At 39.5% G+C, this 20061-nt stretch overlaps 1 protein-coding gene across 2 annotated transcripts in view; it reads left to right on the top strand.

Annotated features, from left to right (window-relative positions):
- EFEMP1 (EGF containing fibulin extracellular matrix protein 1) overlaps window positions 1–9063 on the top strand; it is a 49581-nt gene extending 40518 nt beyond the window's left edge. For both annotated transcript variants that reach the window (XM_055815929.1, XM_055815930.1), the window contains exons 7-11: window positions 2236–2355; window positions 3794–3913; window positions 5362–5485; window positions 5608–5803; window positions 7796–9063. In XM_055815929.1, the coding sequence (XP_055671904.1) occupies window positions 2236–2355; window positions 3794–3913; window positions 5362–5485; window positions 5608–5803; window positions 7796–7954 (719 nt within the window). In that variant the 3' untranslated portion in view covers window positions 7955–9063. The remainder of the gene's footprint in view (window positions 1–2235; window positions 2356–3793; window positions 3914–5361; window positions 5486–5607; window positions 5804–7795) is intronic.
- Window positions 9064–20061: the final 10998 nt, after the last annotated feature.

The following is a 20061-nucleotide window of genomic DNA, read 5'->3' as shown; positions in this document are numbered from 1 at the left end:
CATATCAGTTGCTGTATTGACAGGCACTACTGCAAGTGATCCAAGTAGTACAGAAGGATTAGAAAGAAAATTGGAGCCTTATCGAAAGCCTCTTACTTTGTTTGCATAGCAGGTTTCTGAGGAGCATCTAGTTTGGCAACTGGAACCCTGGAAGTTTATATTAATTATTTAATCTTAGATTTAATTATTCTTTCACTTCTGGATTGCTTTGCATTGTCATTGGCTTTCATGATATTATTGCCAGTTCATCTAACAAAGGGTAGGACTGGAAACCAGGAGAAGCAATACTGTACCTCTGCAGTTAAGTGATTATCCTCAGCACGTGATAAACGTGGTGAGGAAAGCAAGCATGTATGTCACATTAGACTATCTGGAAAATAATGTTAAAAATGAAAACGTGTGTCACTAAGGACAGTGGCCCTTTAGAAGGCAAACACTAAGGGAAGCCTTGCAATAAACTAAGACTTCTGTTAAGATTGAAACTAAGTTCTGTTCTAGAAGAATTAGACTAATAATAAAAAGTAACTGTCTGCTGAAGTACAGAGAGAATGGCCATTAAAAAAAATCAACAGGTTGGTGATGGAGATGGTCAGAATTCCTTTATGGCTATAATTTTTATATATATAAAATCTATACTATATACATATTTTTATATAAAAAACCAGTCTGGGTTTTCCAACTTCTACCATTACTTCCAAGTGTTGCCATGTATTACCAAGTGCCCTGGCACACTGCATAGCACAGAAGCGAGAGGAATTTTGTTTTTCACCAAATGATAGTATAAAAAGAGTTGCACGTGGATACAACGTAATCATGTGACAAGTTGTTACTTATTTGACCCTTTCCATGGCTCAAATGCAAGGTGTATTCTTTCAGTTACACTCACAAATCCATGACAGCTGCACATGTGTTAGGTGCTTCACCAAAACACCCCTTCTCTAACCTGCTGGCCTCCCAGCCTAGTAAAGCATACTCATACAAGGAAAGGTGAAGTAAATCTTAAGAAGAAAATTTGTACATGAATGGTTGCTGCATCAAGACAGACTTTCACATCTGCAACAGTCATCTGGCAGAAGAGGTACTTGACAGCTGCACCAATTGCACTTGTGTTACAGCTTTTGCATATATTGAAAGTGGGTCAATATTTCTTGGAAGAAAAACAAACAGAATTGTGGCTTTGCCTAGCTTTTTTTTTTTCCTTCTGGTAGCATTGTCATGATGTACATTCTTTGCACTCTTGCCAGAAATTAACTAAAGAGAGGAAGAAAAAATAAAACTACGCTGTAATCGGTTTTCCTCTATTACCACTCATTTTCAAGACTAGGAGGTTCATCATATAGAGAATTAATATCCTTCTCATTGGTTTAGTTTTTGTGAATGCCTGATCTTAGTCGTCTTTGTCAGTTTTTAGGTGTATCTATAAATGACTGACTGTTGCTGACATATCAGCATTTGCAAAAGCCATGAACTCTATCTTTTTCCAGACACAGCTCTCTACTAATGGTTATATCTGATAAACACAAATATGAATTAAAATCATGCAGGGAAGTAATACAAGGGAAAATACACTAATATCTGCAGAGAAAATTACAGAGGAGCAGCAGTTAGTCAACAGCCTATGAAAAACAAGTGTTACAGATTCCAGAGATGATTACAGTTATATAAACTTCCTATTAAAAATTGCTTTTCTCATACCATAGTGTTCTCACATATGTTCTTAGGATGGACACATCATGGAAAAAGTCTAGCACAGAAACATACCTTCCCCCAATATGGTCTAGGCCTTACAGCATTGCAAAACTCTACTGGCCTCAAAGGCTTATGTTATAATTGTAATGGAATTTAAAAGAACAAATTTTAGAGTAATAAATAGCTCAAATCTTAACCATGGCATGCTGAGAGGCCTTATCAGTATATGTTCCTTATATCAATTATTTATAGAGACTTGGCATTTCATACCTGAAAAAGAGACACTGGAATGTGGAGTTTAATAGCCACACTAAACATTTTTGGAAGAATTCATCACACATTAGAATAACTCTCATTCCTGGAAAAACACTCTTTTTCTACATGGAATGTAAAGCATAGATCTGACATTGTTCCAGTGACTGCAGATCTGTATTGATACAGTCAACTGAGCTTCTGCTAAGCAATAGACCCAGACTGAGGACTAATCCCTTTAATCAGCCTAATTATCAGCTACACAAGATAAAGATCTGTAATTTTTCCTTTCAGACATAAATGAATGTGATGCCAATAACCCATGTGCACAACAGTGTTACAATATACTGGGTTCTTTCATCTGTCAGTGTAATCCAGGATTTGAGTTAAGCAGTGACAGAATTAACTGTGAAGGTAAGCAATTTTTCTTTTGTCTTGGAAGAGCATTTTATTATTTTTTTTAAATTATTTTCTCAGAAGTCTTTCTTTGAGCTAAGGGATAGAATTCAAGTGGAGCCACCCTGTGGGTGCAGTTTGTAGCCAAAACCCTTAAGAAATTTATTGTTTGATTTTTGCAAATGTGGTTGCTATGCACACCTTAGTGGCTGCATTCAGGTACACTCAGATATGGGCATCTCTAATAGTAAGTGCAAAACAGGACAGACATTACATTTCAGATCACAGCTGGGAAGAATAAGGCTTCTGAATACTTGTTTCACAAACTCACTTGAATTGTGTGTGGTCTAATGCTGATGACCATTAAATGAATCTGAAAGGAATGCAAACCAAAAACAAGTGTAATTTTGTGTGTTGTTAGGTTCCTCTGAAAATAAAACCTCAAATTTTTTATTTTAAGGAAGTGACAATTGTGCTTTTGAGGTGTTTTCAAGCCTGTGTATACAAACAGCGTGTCTCCTGACGATTATACAATCAACACTATTTCCTCTGCCAGAGCCTCCACAGGGGTCCTCTAATCTCCTTTTGGATACATGATGATCTCACCCTTAAAGCCCATATCCTTGCTACCAGTCTTTTCGAGCCAAAGAGGTCGTTTTGGTTTACCACTGCCCTCCTAAACAAGCCAGCAGACCTATTACAGATGCTCCCTTTCCAAGCTTCTTAAGCTATTTCTACTTGCAAGTGAACAGAACAGGGAGCAGCAAGTATGCAGCCTCCAAGGACATCCCTGACATAAAATCAAGAACTGGGCTCAAACCTCAGAGGTAGTAGGAGGGAGTTATGCTTTTTTCCAAACCATTCCCTAGTTTTGATGGGTTTAATTTAATTTCCTGTTAAAGACATATACTGTTAAAATCTGTTTCACCCTACACTTCTCTAGCAAGGGACGGAGGGTTACACAAGGATAAAAAAAGCAAAGGAGAATGGTATACACTGAATATTATTTGAAGATAAGAAAGTGGCCTTCCTCTCTTTCCCAAAGAGCTACTCCATTAGCATAGGGCACAAGTACAAAGGCAATATTGTTGCCTTATGAACTAACCTCACATCTGTGTCTGTTGTGAAAGTACTCACATTTTGGAATACTAGAAGTATAAATTCTTTCAAGAATTATTTTCCCAAATATGTTCTGAAGTCTAGTTTAGCTTCTGCTTCCTCAGTTCCAAGATTCTCATTTGGAAGGTTATCAATAAAACACAGGTAGAACTAGCCCTTCTGTTTGCAACTTTGAGGCATTAAGCGGTATATTTCAGGTTTTTGATAACTTACTCTTTTTAGACAGAATTCATTCTTTTTTTCCTGTTAGAACCAGCATTTAGCTATTATATTTAGTTCTGTAACAAGGTAGATGTTAAAAAAACCCAAGAACTTTAATATCGCTTGCTCTCTGCAGACACTGATGAGTGCAGAACCTCAAGTTATATATGTCAATATCAGTGTGTCAATGAACCAGGAAAATTCTCATGTGTCTGTCCTGAGGGATACCAGGTAGTAGGAGGCAGAACATGTCAAGGTAAGTGTCTCATCTTAGCAGTCTCAATACTGTATTATTAATCACACCATTTCAGGCAAGACTAAGAATGCTTGCTATCTAAATATTTGTCAGGACAGAATTATCATTATGTTAGCAAAAGATAGGTTGATAAAGCATTTGATGATTAATTGTCTATCTTATATTAATTCTTATTTGATTCCTTCAGCTCAAACTCTTAAGTCCTTGAGATTACTAGGAAAATTTCAGTTGTTGAAACCCTTAGATAAAACTTGTCTTGGATGTCTAGGTAGCAAGTCTAAGTTTCAGAGATAAATATCTCGGAAAAAAATCAGGCCTTTTTTGTGGTTTGTTTGTTTGTTTTTTCAGACACTAAACACAGCTTTATATCATGTTTCATTTTTTCCTAAATCCAGCCACAGTAGAAATTAAAGATACAGCTCTTCTGATAACAGGAGAGGGGAAAAAAGCAAGACTTGTGCAGCTTAGATAATTTGTGTTTAGAAAAAGAAATGTTCTGCTCAGGTGCCACTGAATGACAAAATTTTGAAGTTTGTAGGTTTTCCTCACTGGTGTTAAATATCTCTGCATCTTATTAGAGAATATTGCAGAACAACATATTAAGTGCAAGAATTATTGCTTCTGTGATCCAGAACCCAATTTAACAGTCATTATTTTTAGACATAAATAGGTGTGCTAATTATTGACAGAAGGGATGAGGAAATAACTCATTTTTTATTAATAGCTTTTTATAAAAATCCAGAATAATTTCTTTCCCTTCTTAAGAACCACAGTTGATACTTAATATTGTGGACTGGGTAGTTTGACCGTCTAAAAATCTGTTTGTGCCTTCCGAGAGATTACATTTAAGTAAACCCTTTCTATGACACTGTTAATTTCAGGATACCATATATGTAGACACTAGTGGGGTTCTGACACTCAGGATAATAGAGCATTAATGTAGTGCAAGTCTGACAGTCCCCACCTCTATTCAGGGTTATTTTCCCAAGCAAAAGAAGCAGCTCTGCTTTACACAATAATTTAAGTTTTCATTATTCCTTTCAAGGCTATTTTAGTTAAAATGTAGCCATTAACTAAGCACTTTAATTGCTAGTGTTTCATCATCTAACTAAAGATGAGAACCAGCAGAAGGCAGGAAATCACAATTCTTCCTTCAAACCTTTCTCTGTCTACAAGATATCTGCTGCTATAACATCATTGTTTGCCAAAGTATTTCTACAGTTTCATTACATTTGTTTAACGTGCATCTTCAGCCAACTAAAAAATCTTCAGGCTTAATTAACACTCAATAAACATGTCTGCATAGAGAAATCCTTTATAGCCAGGCCCTAGAAAAGCAGGGTAAAGATGACAAGCAGGTACCTTTTGTTGTTATTTTGAAGACATTGTGGGTTTTCAGCAAACCCATTTCCATCTGCTTTGACACAGCCCCTTTTCCTTCCTCCTAGATATAAATGAATGCGAGACTACGAATGAATGCAGAGAGGATGAAATTTGCTGGAATTACCATGGAGGATTTCGTTGTTACCCAAGAAATCCTTGTCAAGAGCCCTACGTCCTTACATCTGAGAAGTAAGAGAAAGATGTCTTTCATTTTTCAGGATCCTCCTCAACAGGCAATATGACCAAATACAACAGAAAGCAAGTACCATTTGTTTGCAGCTATCACAGTTTCATCCTTTTTTGTTTTTCAGCCGCTGTGTCTGCCCTGTATCAAATGCCATTTGCCGAGAGCTGCCTTACTCTGTTGTGTACAAATACATGAGCATCCGTTCTGACAGAACAGTACCCTCCGATATCTTCCAGATTCAGGCAACCACTATTTACCCTAATACTATTAACACATTCCGGATCAAGTCTGGAAACGAAAATGGAGAATTTTACCTGAGAGTAAGTATCAGTGGGAGTTGGACCCTGAGCGGGCTATAAAAACCACCAGTGCTACTAAGTGTTATAGCATCTTGCCATTTTGACGAACCCATCAAACATCCCCTGTAAGATTATCACAGCATCCCAAGGTTTATCAGCTTTTTGATGCTTCCTTATTAAATGTGCTTAGTTTCCTAATATTGAAAAGCCTTTTACTTTTGTACCTGAAACCTCTGAACTGAGAGCCAAATATTTCTTTCAAGTTAACACTAGTAGTGATCACGAACATTTAGCAATCCTGGGACACCCATGTTGGATTCAAATGAGATATCTCTGTGCTTTTCACTCTGTACTAACACACCACATACCTGTATTTAGGGGAGGATTAAAAGAAAGTTTTACAATTACTTTAATCACATTTCTCATTTTTATAAAAAAAGTAAAGAAATCAATAGTAGCTTGAGATGGGGCACTGATTTCTAGAGCGCTAAGTTCAGGCCAACTTACAAAGGTTTTGTGTTGAGACATGCTTAAACCTCTGTTTCCCCATGTTGCTGCAACTAATCCAGAAAACCACAAAAGTTTAAATTACTTACAATAGCAGTATTTCCTGTTGGTATAACGCATTCAAGTAGATACACATGAGTGAAAGTGTCTATAACATCTGCTTTTTAAGATTTTTTTGGAAGAAATCTGATTTTCTTGGACACTTGTAATATTTACAAATTCCTGGGAAATCCTGTTTGCTTCATATGTGGCTTGGCACTCAGTAAAACAATCAGCACAAAAAGCTTCAATCAGAACTACATTAATTGGAAGGGTTTCACTTTTGTTTATTTTTCTTCAAATCTGAACATTCAGAAGTTTTGATAGTACATCCACAAAGTGTACCAAGATACGGCATTGCCTATGTAAATCACATTTCCCCAAGATGGGAACAAGGAACTACTCATCTGTGTATCTCACTTGTTCTGGTATAATTTATAATCCAGTGCTTTTCTCTGGATTTAATACAGATCAAAACCCCATACCTACCCCAAAAATACAAGCAGTTATTTGCTTAAAAAAAAAGATCACTCCAGCTCTAGTTTGGGTTAAACCCCAACCTAGCCTTCCTTCAGACTGACTTTCTTTAGACTAACAATTCCAATCTTCTGTTGCCACCCAACAAGAAATCGCAAGCCTTAAATAAGGAAGCGTGTGTTTATTCCTGCTAAGGGACTGTGGTAAACAAAGGCTTACTTAAAAGTTATTCCCATTGTTTTAGTAAAACTCTGAGCTGAGTTTCAGATACAGCAGATGGATTGGATTCATCTGTATGCCCTTATTTGACATGGTGAGAAAATATTTGTAGTAGGTAAAGGGAGAGATGGAGTTTACCCTTTTATTATCATCAGTATATTACAAAACTGTTTAATGGACTAGCAGCATGCCACAGACAAGGCCTGTCAATGTTCCCCAGCAGCACGATCCCAGACTGAGAAAAGAGCTTCAGAGCAGTACAATATGGGGATGGCAATAGGCACACCAGTTGCAAAAATTCCCAGTGTTTATAAGGGGAGCACGACTTCCTCTGGACTACAAACCATGAGATAGAGTTTCCCTCCACTGAACAAGCTACATCACTGTTAAAGATATTAGATCTCTCTTGTTTTACTTATTCTCCATATATTTTAAAAGCTGATAGATGGGGATAAAAACAAAGACCATCCTGGGGTAGATTACCACTTTTCATGTCCTTTAGAAGAGGCAGCATAACCAGAAACAGATTTTGCCGTGCAGTTTATTCCTCTGAGCCCTAGTCAGGTAAAGTGTTCCCTGCAGCAAAGCCAGGTGTGAGATTAGTCATGGCCATTTAAAAATGTTAAAAGAATACTTGCATTATATATCTCTGTGCTGAGACAGAGCATTTTTACTGTGTAGTAAGACACAGGCACTCTCTTCATGCTAGTAACTAGGAAATCGTTTTAGATTCGACAGAATTAAACTTTTTTTTTTCTGTTGTTCTTCCAGCAAACAAGCGCCGTAAGTGCAATGCTTGTACTGGTGAAATCACTATCAGGACCAAGAGAACACATTGTGGACCTGGAGATGCTAACAGTCAACAGTTTGAATTATCGTACAAGCTCGGTGTTAAGATTAACAATAATAGTGGGACCTTATGCATTTTAGTGGTTTTCAATAACCCTTCACTGGCACTTAAAGCAGCCAAAGAATATTATCTTAAAGAAAGCACTTACTATTTTATTTATAGATTCTGCTCTTTTTTTTTTTTTTTAAGATTTGTTTAGTAAGTTGATATCTTTAATCCACACATTACACCTGTAATTCAAAATTAGTAGATGTGTTCCATAGTATAACATGGGCATTGTCACTTTCTGTATAAAGATTTAAGTCTTTTTTATTACCTTTCTTGGACTAGATACATACTACACTTTTGTGTGAAAACTGTACGTTCATACTATCCTGTAAAACTTCACACATCCTTCCTAGCCAAATAAGGTCATTCAATTATGAGGTGTTCTTTTTATTTCAAATGCTAATGCAGCTACACTGACAATCTCTAAAAGAAAAAAAAAAATGTAGTATGAGCGATACACAAAGTAATGGTTATCTGATAAGCTAAAATATATTTCTTTTTAACTATTTTGTAACAAAAGATAATGGTCAATAAAAATCTATTTCTGTAGACATTTATGTGCTATCACAGTTGGTTTTTGTAATCTGGGTTGGAGGCAAAGTTACATTGTGAGAAACATTTTGCATTGGGTTTTTATATGCAGATTGCGTTAACCATACCACAGAATAACATTCTGCTCTCTCCAAGAAAAATAGACCATAGGAAGAAAATTTCTCCGACAGGGAAAGAAACTCCAAATGGAAAATCAGCACGCAGGGCACATGTGTCCATGTTTTCTCCTGAAAACACTGTTGGTAGTTACTGGTTAGAGGGATACAGCGTTTCCAGACAGAGCACTGTTGGTAGTTACTGGTTAAAGGAATACAGCATTTTCAGACAGAAGTTAACATGCTATTTTTCCAGAAATATTATGTTGTATACTAATAATTGAGTGCATTTGCAATAATAAGTTATATCATTTTCAGGCACTCGGTCCTATTCCTGCTCTTACAACTCAGATTTATCATGTACAGTGTTCATAAAATTTATTTCTAATTCAAGAACTAATAACATCTTTTGTAATATGTAAAATCTTTCTTGATTAAAACATAGTAGTTAATCTTTTGATGTACAAAATTTTTAATAAAGATCACTTACCATATTGTATTTAGTCTTTTTTAAGGTAGTTTATTATTGAGGCCGCATTAGAGGGCTGAATTGTCAGCTACTGTGGGAGTCAGCAAAGCCCCGTCAAGTTCTGCAGTCAGAATGAACCAGATATCTGTCCATATGGTATTAGTTCATGGAAGACTAAAACCACAATTCCTTTGTAGAGGGACAAACATACTACCTACTGAGTTGCAGGTTTACCGTCATTAAAAGAAGAAAAAATACACCAACATACATATAATGCTAGTTAGTTGCTCATTTACAGGAAGGAGCCTCTTTTCTACTTAAAATTCATTTTCTGTAGAAAATATTTGCATATTTGTGAATAGTGCATAGATTATACAAAAAAAACCCCTTGTGATGCAGACCCACTGATTCGTATTTACAGTCACCCTCAGTGATTGCTTTCAGAGGATGTGCCCAGAGAGGCAATAAGCATTGCTGGAGGACTTGGCATCCAGAAGTCCTGCACAGCAAGAAAGCAAAAACTCACTCCAGAATATAAAACTTAGAACAGGCCACAACTGCTCTGGTTTAGGGTGACACATCCCCCACGCTCAGACAAATTGCAGAGCAAGACCCTATTATCCAATGATCATTCCTTCAGGCAGTCATTTGTGGCTTTAAACAAATACTTCATCTGCCAAAAGGGTCAAAGCACATGGTTGTAGCATAGACCAGAAAATAGTGCTGGCGCTGCGTTGCGTTTCTTTGCCTGAGGCCCCAGAGCTGTGGGGTGAGACCCAGGTAGCCTTCATCCCTCTCTGTAGGGAGCAGCTCACCAATACAGCCCCAGCTGCTTCGTAGAGGGATTTAATTGGTGTATTCTATGGTGAAAACTCTTTGTATCAGTTTGGCTTGTAGGAAGCTCCTTCCTCTCCCCAAAGGGATTCCTCCCCATTCATCATTACTACAAATCCACTTGGTTTGAAAGGCAGCTCCTCAGCCCACACATGTACTGAGCAAAACGCCTCTGACCACCTCCCCCTCCTCCTCACAATTCTTGTGGCAAACAGCACATGTTCGTTTCCATACTCAGTTTGTCAACTAACATTTTCTCTCTACATAGTCTGTCCTCACAAACAAGCTGCCCTGGCCCTCAAGCATCCCCCTCTCTGCCCTCAGCGTTAACACTGTTCTTTTACACTGACTTTTAACTTGCCAAATTGTGTAATTCAGCATTGCCCGTTCCAAGAAACAATCAATTTTGTTGTTGTTTCTAGGTTTAAGATGGGCAGTTTTCTCTTGGTAGGTGCCCAGAGGAGGCTGAAGTAGCTTTACCTCCTTCAGTCCTGGAACTTTCAGGGCACCAGGCTGGTCCCTGTAGTGAATTAAGCAGCCACAAATCATCCCTGACATCCCCAAGCTGCTAGATTCTGCCCTGAGGAATTACTCTATGTTCATTCTCTGCCAGTTTTATCACCAGCGCTTTTCAATCTCTGCTTATCTGACAATGACCCAAAATTGATTATTTTTTTATATATCTATAAACTACAACATTTATATACTTATGAAATGGCACAAACAGCAGAGATAGTTGGAGCTTATGCACATGCCCAATCCATACTGAGCCCACTCATTACTCCATATCTCATTGTTCTCATAGATTGTGCTTAACCCTTCCCCCCCCCCCAAACTGTCCTGTCAACCATCCTGCTCCCCATCTGTTTGCAGTGTTCAGGGCTATATAAGAGCATTTATGGCCCAAGCTAGCCACATCAGAGGTTATCACAGGGCTCAGGAGCCGCTTGCCATTGTATTGCTATGTGTTGGTTGATACCTACACGTAGTCACTGGGTGTGGGCACCACTCTCCAATGCATGACATTAATCACAGCACTTTTATGGAAGCAAGGAGCTGAAATAACAGCAGCCCCTCCAAAACAAAACACAAGCAGGCAAGCAGAGCAATCCAGGGACTACAGCAGGGCTGTGCAAAAATTGGAAGGGGGTGGTTGGTATTGTTTTGGATAGGGGTGCGGTACCTGATGGAGTGTCTGAAAGAAGCCCATAATCAAAATGAGAAGATAGTTCAGAGCCCAAACAAGGAGAGCTTTTGTACACTGCACTGTGCCAGAAAACTTCTGTGTTGTTAGGAGGAAAACCCACAGGTTCATCTGATTCTCCAAAAAAGCATAACTTCATGTGTTCCTTGTAAAGGAGACTGAGCTGCAGCAAACACACAACAAGAGTTTGAACAGCTTCTTGGGTTAAAAAGGACACTGAAATCCCAAGAAATTATGAGTGCAAAGTGTTTGCTCAGCCTTTGCTATATTCTACCGGCACAACCATTATCAATAACACACTCCAGGAAAGATTCACATATAAATCCCTGTCACTGCTGGAGAATAATCTAAAATCAGGATCACATGCAAAGTTTAGTATCTTCTCAGAAATAGAAAACAGGGAGAAAAAAGTAAAAAAAAATAGGACTTTGAGTAAACAGAACTTAAGGAAATAGAAATGCAAGTTCATTCACTTCCCCAAGACCACCTGAACACAGTGCAGTGGGATTATTTTGTTTGGAAGGTTCACAAATGCAAGTTTATTGTTGAATCCTGTTTCCATGACTGCAAAGAGTTGCTTATGTTTTGAATGATCATCCATGTTTCTAACTTTATAACTCTCCTATTAAAATATAGAACAGCTGCTGCCCCAGTCAGCTGTTCAGCATATGGAGCCCACCAGGGACAAAGCCCACTGTTAACACAGAGAATTATTTTTAACGCCCTCACATTTTTAAACCTCACCATCATCTCAGCAAAATGGCACAATTCCACACTTCCCAGCTGGGGGAACACCTGCGTAATGCAAAACTGAACTGTGTTGCATCTGGTACAAAAACCAATTTTATTTCATCTGGCCAGCAGAAAAAGTTATCAGCCCCAGTGAACAGAAACAGGGCAAAAAGTTAACTGTGTTTTATATCTGGGGAAAAGCAGATGTCTAGTTAAGATGTTTATACCGCAAACATTTCTGTATATATTAGGAGGAAAGAGAGCTGTTTAATAAAATGGAATTGGCTTATAGTTGCCAAAGCAAATTTGAAGGACAGTACAACAGCTTTTATCATTTTTGCATGGGAAAAAACCAGTCCAATTGTATATTGATACATATTATGTACATTGAACAAGTAAATTTCTTAAGTGATCTCTGAGTTAACTCTTTTTAAAGCTTCCCATTTATTGTGTATATTCTCTCAGCTGAAAAAGCTGCCAACATAGTGTAGCAACAATATGACAAAGCAGTATTAAAGCCTTCCCCTGATTTATTCTCTGGTATCTCAGAAGACACCTTGATACTGGATTAGGGGCTGCATGGCCAAGACACACCGCAATGCTTCCTGCAGATCAGAACACCAGACTTCGGTGAGCTCCAGGTTTTGTTAGTCACCACAGTCACACACTGTTTCTGCTCTCACTTGAGAGAGAAACCATTTCACTTTCTGATCCAGAATCCCAACAGTCCCAGAAGGGACATCAGCACTCTGCATCTCTGCTCCCTCCCAGAAATATGTCTGGATAAGAAGTATCTTTTAATTTTAATATAATATTATTGTAATTTCTGCATAACCACACAGTACATATATATTAAAACAGGGGAAACATTACTGCTAACATGCTTCTGATCAGACCTTTCAAATCAAAACGTACAGCTCTCAGCTAAGCACTTCAGCAGCTCCTGCCCTGGAAACACACTCTGGTGCACTTCACTGCATAACTTTAATGAAACATTTTTTTTTTTCCCTCCTCCCTCCCCAAAGATACCCCCTAAAGCCTCTGCAGTTCTGCTTTACAAGAACTCCCTGTGTAAAGGCATGCACCATTCCCACCCATACACCCGAACAAGCACACAGAAAGGCTTTCAAATTTAGCAGCCTGCCAGCTGGGTTGACAAAAGCAACATATTTATGCTGTTAAACTCTGAAACCACAATCGTGAAAGTTTACACAGACACCTCAAGGTCTAAATCCTGCCAATGCCACTCTAGAAACATCTGAATCTATGACCACCTCCTCTTGAGGGTCACATTTTCTTTTTGCACTTTGAGTGTTTCTGAAGTATCTATGTGCAATATATAGGAATGTTTCCTATACAGAATATATACAACAAACACCCAAGTGGGAAGTCAAAAGAGTGAAATTCTTGCAGGCGGCATGGAAACTAGGAAAACAAACAGATTTTGGAAGCTCAGAGCAAGGGCTGCAGAGGGAAAGCCAGCATACCAAAACAGCAGGGTAAAAGGCATTATTAAAATCAATAAGTCATCCTCTGAGAAGCTGAGGTTGTATGAGAATGAGTAAAATATAAATGTTCCTGAGATCTGGAAGGTCACACATTAAAATAAACAAGGCAGGCCAAAAGAGCAACTTGCAAATGCCTGGACTAGCAAATCAAGCCTCTTCCAATCACAGCAGAAGCAATCTCCCAGGAGGCTGATGGGGCCAAGGAATGACCCACACTTTAGAGGAACGAGCAAAAAAGATAATGCCACAGCAGAAAATCGAAGTGAAACTTTCTATTATCTTCCTGGAGGAAGAATTTGGCAATATCACTGTGCCAGAGCTTCTCTTCCAGGCAACGTATGAAAGGACCTGCCTCAAATTAAGAGTGGATAGAAGAGGGGGAACAGCAAATTTTGCTAACAATATCCAGTTGTTCAGGTAAAGATCAGCATCCTCTGGAAAATAGGGTCTTTACAGTGTTCTGAATATTAAGCAAAAAATGCCAAATAAATCTAAAGGAGATAAACAAAGTGACACACACAAGGGTAAAGTTATCCCAGCTTTATCTGAACAGCAAAGGCCTCTGAACCGACCACTACCTCTCAGGAGGTTATTGTCAAGGTTATGACAGACCATTCAAAGGAAACCACAGCTCCAGAAAGCTAATCCAGCATCAGAAACCATTGGGGATGGAGCAGGGAAAGAAGCAGAACATTTACATGGCTGTGTAAATCCACTACATCTTGAACACAGCATGCAGTTTTGGTCCTATCCCCTCCCAGCCTCTTCTTATGGCAGGATGCTGAGAATGTTAAAGCTCAGATCAGTCTGAAAAATAACTGTACAAGCTTACAGAAAAGCCTCCCAAGACCCATTAAATATATGGCTGTGTTGGACAGGAGCTCTTCCCCTGGCACCTGCAGGCACAAGGGAAGTATTTGCAGTTTGCTATTATCAGCTCCAAAGTTGTTACACACCTTTGTCAGAAACTCTACCATCAGCACAGTCTGTTATGACACCAAATTGTAAAAACCTCAAAAATCACACCCAAAAGAGAGGGAGACAGCCTCCGCAAAGCATTTTGATGCTACATCCATCATTTGCACTACTAAGATATTTTGTGTGACCTCTGCAGTCAGTCCATGGTGAACTGCCATCGCTAGGTTTGGTGACCAACCATTGCACCCAGCTCAGCAGTGGCCGCAAAAGCATTGAAGCAAACACCATGACCAGCAAACAATTGCAGAAACAAAAATCAGCTTGAAGAGGAAAAAAATTAACTTCTGCCCAGTTTAAAGGCACTGCCTGGGGGAAGGTGGAAGGAATCAGATCTTTGCAAGTAATGCTGTTTCTAGGAACACACATCTGTGGACACTTATTAGATGTGAATTGACCCCTGAAGTGATTTAAAGCCTGAGGCTGAAGTTTGTATTTGCTGCTTTCTCTTCCTATAATGAACCAGGTTCCACATAATTTTGCAACCCAGGGTCAGTATAAAGACTACCCCCCAATATTTAGTAGGGCTATTTTGTTTCATGAGAGCTTTAAAAACTGGCAAAGGTAGGTAGGCAGCGGAAAACATGAAGCAACATGCTGAGTGCTCACTGTGAGGCCAGTGATTTTGTTCTAAAAAATAGTAACATGAAACTTTAATAGGGTCGGAAGATTTCTGCCTTTGCTCTGGTATGCTGAAGAGGGAAGACCTAAATTATACAGTGAACATCTCAAAGCACTAAAATTTCATGAACAATCAAGCAGTAGTTTCTTCTAATATATCACAAAAGGCCACAGTTTCTTCTGTTTTCTGCAAACAGAGCAGATCAAGCTGCTTATGTTTTACTGCAAGGCAGAGCTGTGCATCATTTTCCCAAACAGCCTGAAACTGCAGTGAAACCTTTGCAGGAGCATCACCATTTTGAGAGCCCACTGTCTCTAGGCAAACTGGCTATAGATCAGCTTCCCACCTTTATTAGGAAGCTTCCGCCTCTCCAGAAAATCCTCCCTCTCCCCCCCACCTCCCACTATACAGTAGAGACATTGCTGGCTGTTACAGTTTCCATCACACCAGACTGAAAGCTGCCCAGTTCCATAACAAATAAACATCTTTCAGGAATATGTTTCCTTGCTAAGTTTAAGAATTTTTTTCCCCTGTTTCTGGAGATGGCAGAAATTAAGAGGCCATGGTGACATTCCTGTGAAACTTCAGCTTGCACTTTGCACAAAGGCTGCTTGCATACAAGCACAAAGAAAAGCTAAAGAGGCACTACATTCACATCACACCAATATCAAAGATAAAAATAAAGCTCTCCAGAAAGCTTATGTACACATACATGTTACAGATGTATGATACATACATGCAGTACTGATATTTAAAGAAACTAGGATCCAGCCAGTACCAACTTCCCACTCAAATCCTCCTGCCTGCAAGGTACCAAGATAATTATAATTCACCTCTAAGCTGGCAGCTTGTTGGCATAGCCTTTTCCTATCATAACGTCAGCACTTCAGTCACTATTCATCTTGACAATCTGATGCTTGTACCTAGGCCAAAATCCCTAAACCAGGCCATTGTCAAGTGCTAAGCCCAGTAGCTTGGTATGTCTTTCTCTTCCCCATACTGTGTGATGATATAAGCTCTAACCAGCCTGGGAAAAAAACCCAAAACACATTCTTAAAATTTCCAGATTCTGGCTTGAGGCATCTGTAACTGAGTTTCAAAGATAATCAGCACCAAGTGCTCAAGGCACATTTTGGAGGGGGTGGAGCACCCACACCCCACTCTCACCCATCTTTAGCTTGCTTTTTCTACGGGCTTTGGGCAGCATCCCAACACATCCTCCACTGCAGCCTTTTCTTACCTGAATTCAACCCTTCCACTGTTGTGACATTGCTGCTGGGATGTCTTCCATCTCTGGACAGTAGGATATTTCTTCATCTTTGGGCTTACCCAAATTAGCACACACTAAGGCCCTAGGGGACCAGGCTTTTGCTCTGATTGCTCTTCATCACCACCACCAAAGCTGAAAACACTGTGCTTCAGAGAGGGGAAAACACTACCTAGATGTTTATAAATATCAGCCTGGCTCTGAAAATTAGACAGTGCTTTCAAGCAGTGTGAAATATTTGGTGATTGGGGGGGTGCTTTCTCACACCACAGGCCCAAAAATCCCCTGATCAGCTATGCAACCCGAGGTGTTTCAGCAGCTGTCCTCTGCAGACACTTCCCAAGGTTGCCTAGAGTCTCAAAAAGGATGTAAAATATTTGTAGTAATTCCCTGAACAAACCCAAGAGGCTTCCTCGAAGCAGAGTCCTCAGCTCTGTTGACTTGCGTTTTTAAAAGGTAATATAAATTCCACTTACGCTGGTTTGTTTTGATGTTGAAAATTGGTCTCCATGGACATGGCTGAAATCATGCCCTGAAGCTCCGAGGCTGGAGCCAACAACCACACAGCCCTTCGCCAATACAAAGCTGTGGAGGTTTTAAAGGTGTAAATGCCATCCTGCCCGCCACAGTGGGACTGGGAGAGTACAGGGGAGACCAGGCAGGGACAGGGTGCCCTATTGCAGAGGGAAAAGCTGCAGCTGTGGCCACCCAGTCACAGGGAGAAGTCTGTGGGATTCTCCCCACATCACCCCCAACCCAAAGCTCTGTCCCACTGCTCACACATTTCCTCCACCAGGCACAGACAAGGGAGACAAAAAGCCCTAGAGAGCCCACAGGACTGTTAATTTTTTTATTATTTTTTATTATTAATTTTAATACCTCACTGCCCTGCAGAAGCTCCCTCAAAGACTGACACGCAGCTAGGACCGTGGCGGTGTTTGCCAAGCAGAAACAGCAATAAAAAAAATAAGGGTGAGACAAACAGGGGGAATATACGGAGAAACGACAAGTAGAGGTTTTTATATGGAAATTTATATCTAGGGTAACATTCCTGTCTAACACAAGCATTTTAATACTTCCGGATGCAAGCCTCAAGCCAAAATCCAGTGAGGTCTGATGTTACGATAGTGATTAAGTTCAAGGATGCTGAACGTTTTGCAAGAGCTACAGGTTTTCTCAGCGCCAAAAACCATCCAGAAGAACAACAAAAACCTTTTAATTCTCCCCCAAATAACCCCACCGCAACGTCCCAGCATGAAGTGATCACAAAGCAGAAATAAATCCTGAGGCACCAAACCGTCCAAGGCTCAGACCACTGCAAAACCTGTCTGACCCATCCTGAAGGGGGGCAGGGGACACAGGATGGAACAGAAAGGGAGACAAAAAGCAGAGAATGACCTGTATTTGAGAAAGCAGTATTTTCATTAAACTGTTTTCTTCCCGCTTCCAGCCCTAGGCCTGCTCCTGCTGCCTGCCTCCACCATACCAGGGGTGATGCCACAGCCCTTCCTACCACCACAAAGCCCAGGCAGGGAGCAGCCATCGAGGATTTCCCTGAAAGGCCAGTTCAGTTTTGAGTAGAGCACAGGATTGCTCTGCCGAGGACAATATCAGGCTGAGATCAAATCAGGAGATGCATTCCCTAGGTCAGCAACGCAGCAAGCGTGAGCTCACATGGGCGATAAACTGTTCAGAACAACTTGTCCCAGAGACTCTGCTGCTCCTCCACTGCTGCCAAGGCCCATTTCTGCTTGGTTTATGCACTATGCCAATTCCTCCCGTATAAGATTAAGCTGCCTTGAGGCAATTTCAACTTACACATCTGATATTTTGAGCATTTTCTATGCTCTGCAGCTCAGGAGCCGGCACAGCCTGTGTACTTCTTCCCCTTTTCACCTCATGTCACCCTTGTAAAGGTGTTCATTCCCATTTAAGCGCTCACACACACCTTCTCTGGGACTTTAAAATATCAAAGGGATAATTCAAGGAAATAATATTTCACTAAAGAGCAGAACCGAGCCATCAGCGCCATATAGCACAACTCTGCAGGGGCATCAGCCTGACAGCAGTGTATAGGACCTGTTTGCTTAGATGTACCCACCATACTGAAGAATAGTTTCCCCCTTTTGAGATCCTTCTGAGTTTATTAAATCTCATTAGTTTATTATGAGTACCAATAACATATCCTAGAAACAAATAAATGACCTTTTAAGCCTAAAAGCTTAGTTTCAAGACCATCCCAGGAGGCTCCAAGTTAAAAAGGCAGATATCAAATGAAAAAAAAAAATTGAATAATCTAAAAAGTCTCCAAATTCCTTATTTGTTTACTTATCCAACTGCACATGAATAATTTCAGTCTAGCACAGGCCTGTTTGGGTGCCAGATCTTGTTTGCAAGTCTGCCCTGTGAATAGCAAATGTATAGTTGAATTTGGATGCTATGCAAGTATCAGCCAGCTATTAGTGTTAATTGCTAAACAATTTTTCCAAAAATTAGATTAAATATAAAGCTCAGTGCCTGTGGTTATTGTTGGTTACTGCTGTGAGGAAAAGTTACTAATACACAACAGGTTGAGCAAAAATTATAAATACAATTAAAATGCTGCATTTACCTAGCCAGAACAGTAACTATTTTGTGGAGACATGTTCTTCTTCATCAAGTCCAGTTTCTGTACTTTTTTGTATGCACCAAGACGGGCAGATCTACAGTCTAAAGGGACATTTATATGTACGGTAACTATAATCATTGTGATTCAGCTCACAAAATACCAAAGCATTTTGTAGGTTCATCTCCAAAGCCATTCGTTAAACTATTCAGATTAAACACAATTGTGTAACAAAGTAAGTTATAAACAAGACTATGGAAAAGCAGGGAAGGAAAGAAACTTCCTAAGGGTTTGGCATTATTATTATTAGTGATGGCTGAATTCATTTTGCTTCATTTCCAATGCAGTCAGATATTCAAATAAAACTTGAACATCATCTGTTTGCCACGATCCAGAGACAACAATGATTGGAGACCAGAAATCACGAAGATCGCAACTTCATAGACAGATTTTGCCTATGCAATCACTTTGTATCAGAGCAGGTCTGGGATCCACAAGAGAGTCTACTGTCTACCCATAACATGGAAAAAGTTTCTTCTAAATGCAAAAACGTTTATAACAATCAGCACTGGGTTGGTGGAAAGAATATATTTAAAAGGAAAAAAATTACAAGAAAATTTTGCAAATGTAATCAATTCCTTCTTGAAAAGAGTCTATATACTCAGGTCTCTGGACCAGCAATGCAGAAAGCACTGGCTTCATAGCAAGTGGTGAGGAATAGTTCACAAAATATTTGCATGTCAACCTGTACTATAGTTATACAGATCATTTGTTTACTCACTACATCTCCAGTGTCTTTACCATGAAATAAAAAAATGCTGTTCCTTACATTTGTGAAGCTCTCAACTCAAGGCACCTGTTGAAGGTTTTATTAGAAGGCTGGTGAAAACCAGGACATTAAAACTCCACTTAAGTAAATCAACCGAATAAACTAACCAGTGAAAGTGCAAAAATCTAAAGCAAACTTAATTGTGATAACTAAGGTTAATGATGTTATATGGCAAAGCTCATCACAACTGAAACTTTTCTCCACGGCATTACTCAGGGCAGGTTTCACTCCACATAACCCAGACAATAGGAAAGAGATGTACATTTCCATTTAGTACAGGAAAATGTATGGGTAACAGGATGGCTGAAGAAACATCCATAATTAACTCAATTTGGAGGCACAGCTATGGTGCAAGTGTGTGCACTAATACGTCATTTTCCTTCACTCACAAACATTTGTGCTCCTAATTTTGTAACCAAGCTTTGGATGTTCCCCTGAACAAGAATC

Source organism: Falco peregrinus, chromosome 11, assembly GCF_023634155.1.
Source record: "Falco peregrinus isolate bFalPer1 chromosome 11, bFalPer1.pri, whole genome shotgun sequence".
Lineage (NCBI taxonomy): Eukaryota > Metazoa > Chordata > Aves > Falconiformes > Falconidae > Falco > Falco peregrinus.
This window is presented reverse-complemented; position numbering and strand designations above follow the sequence as displayed.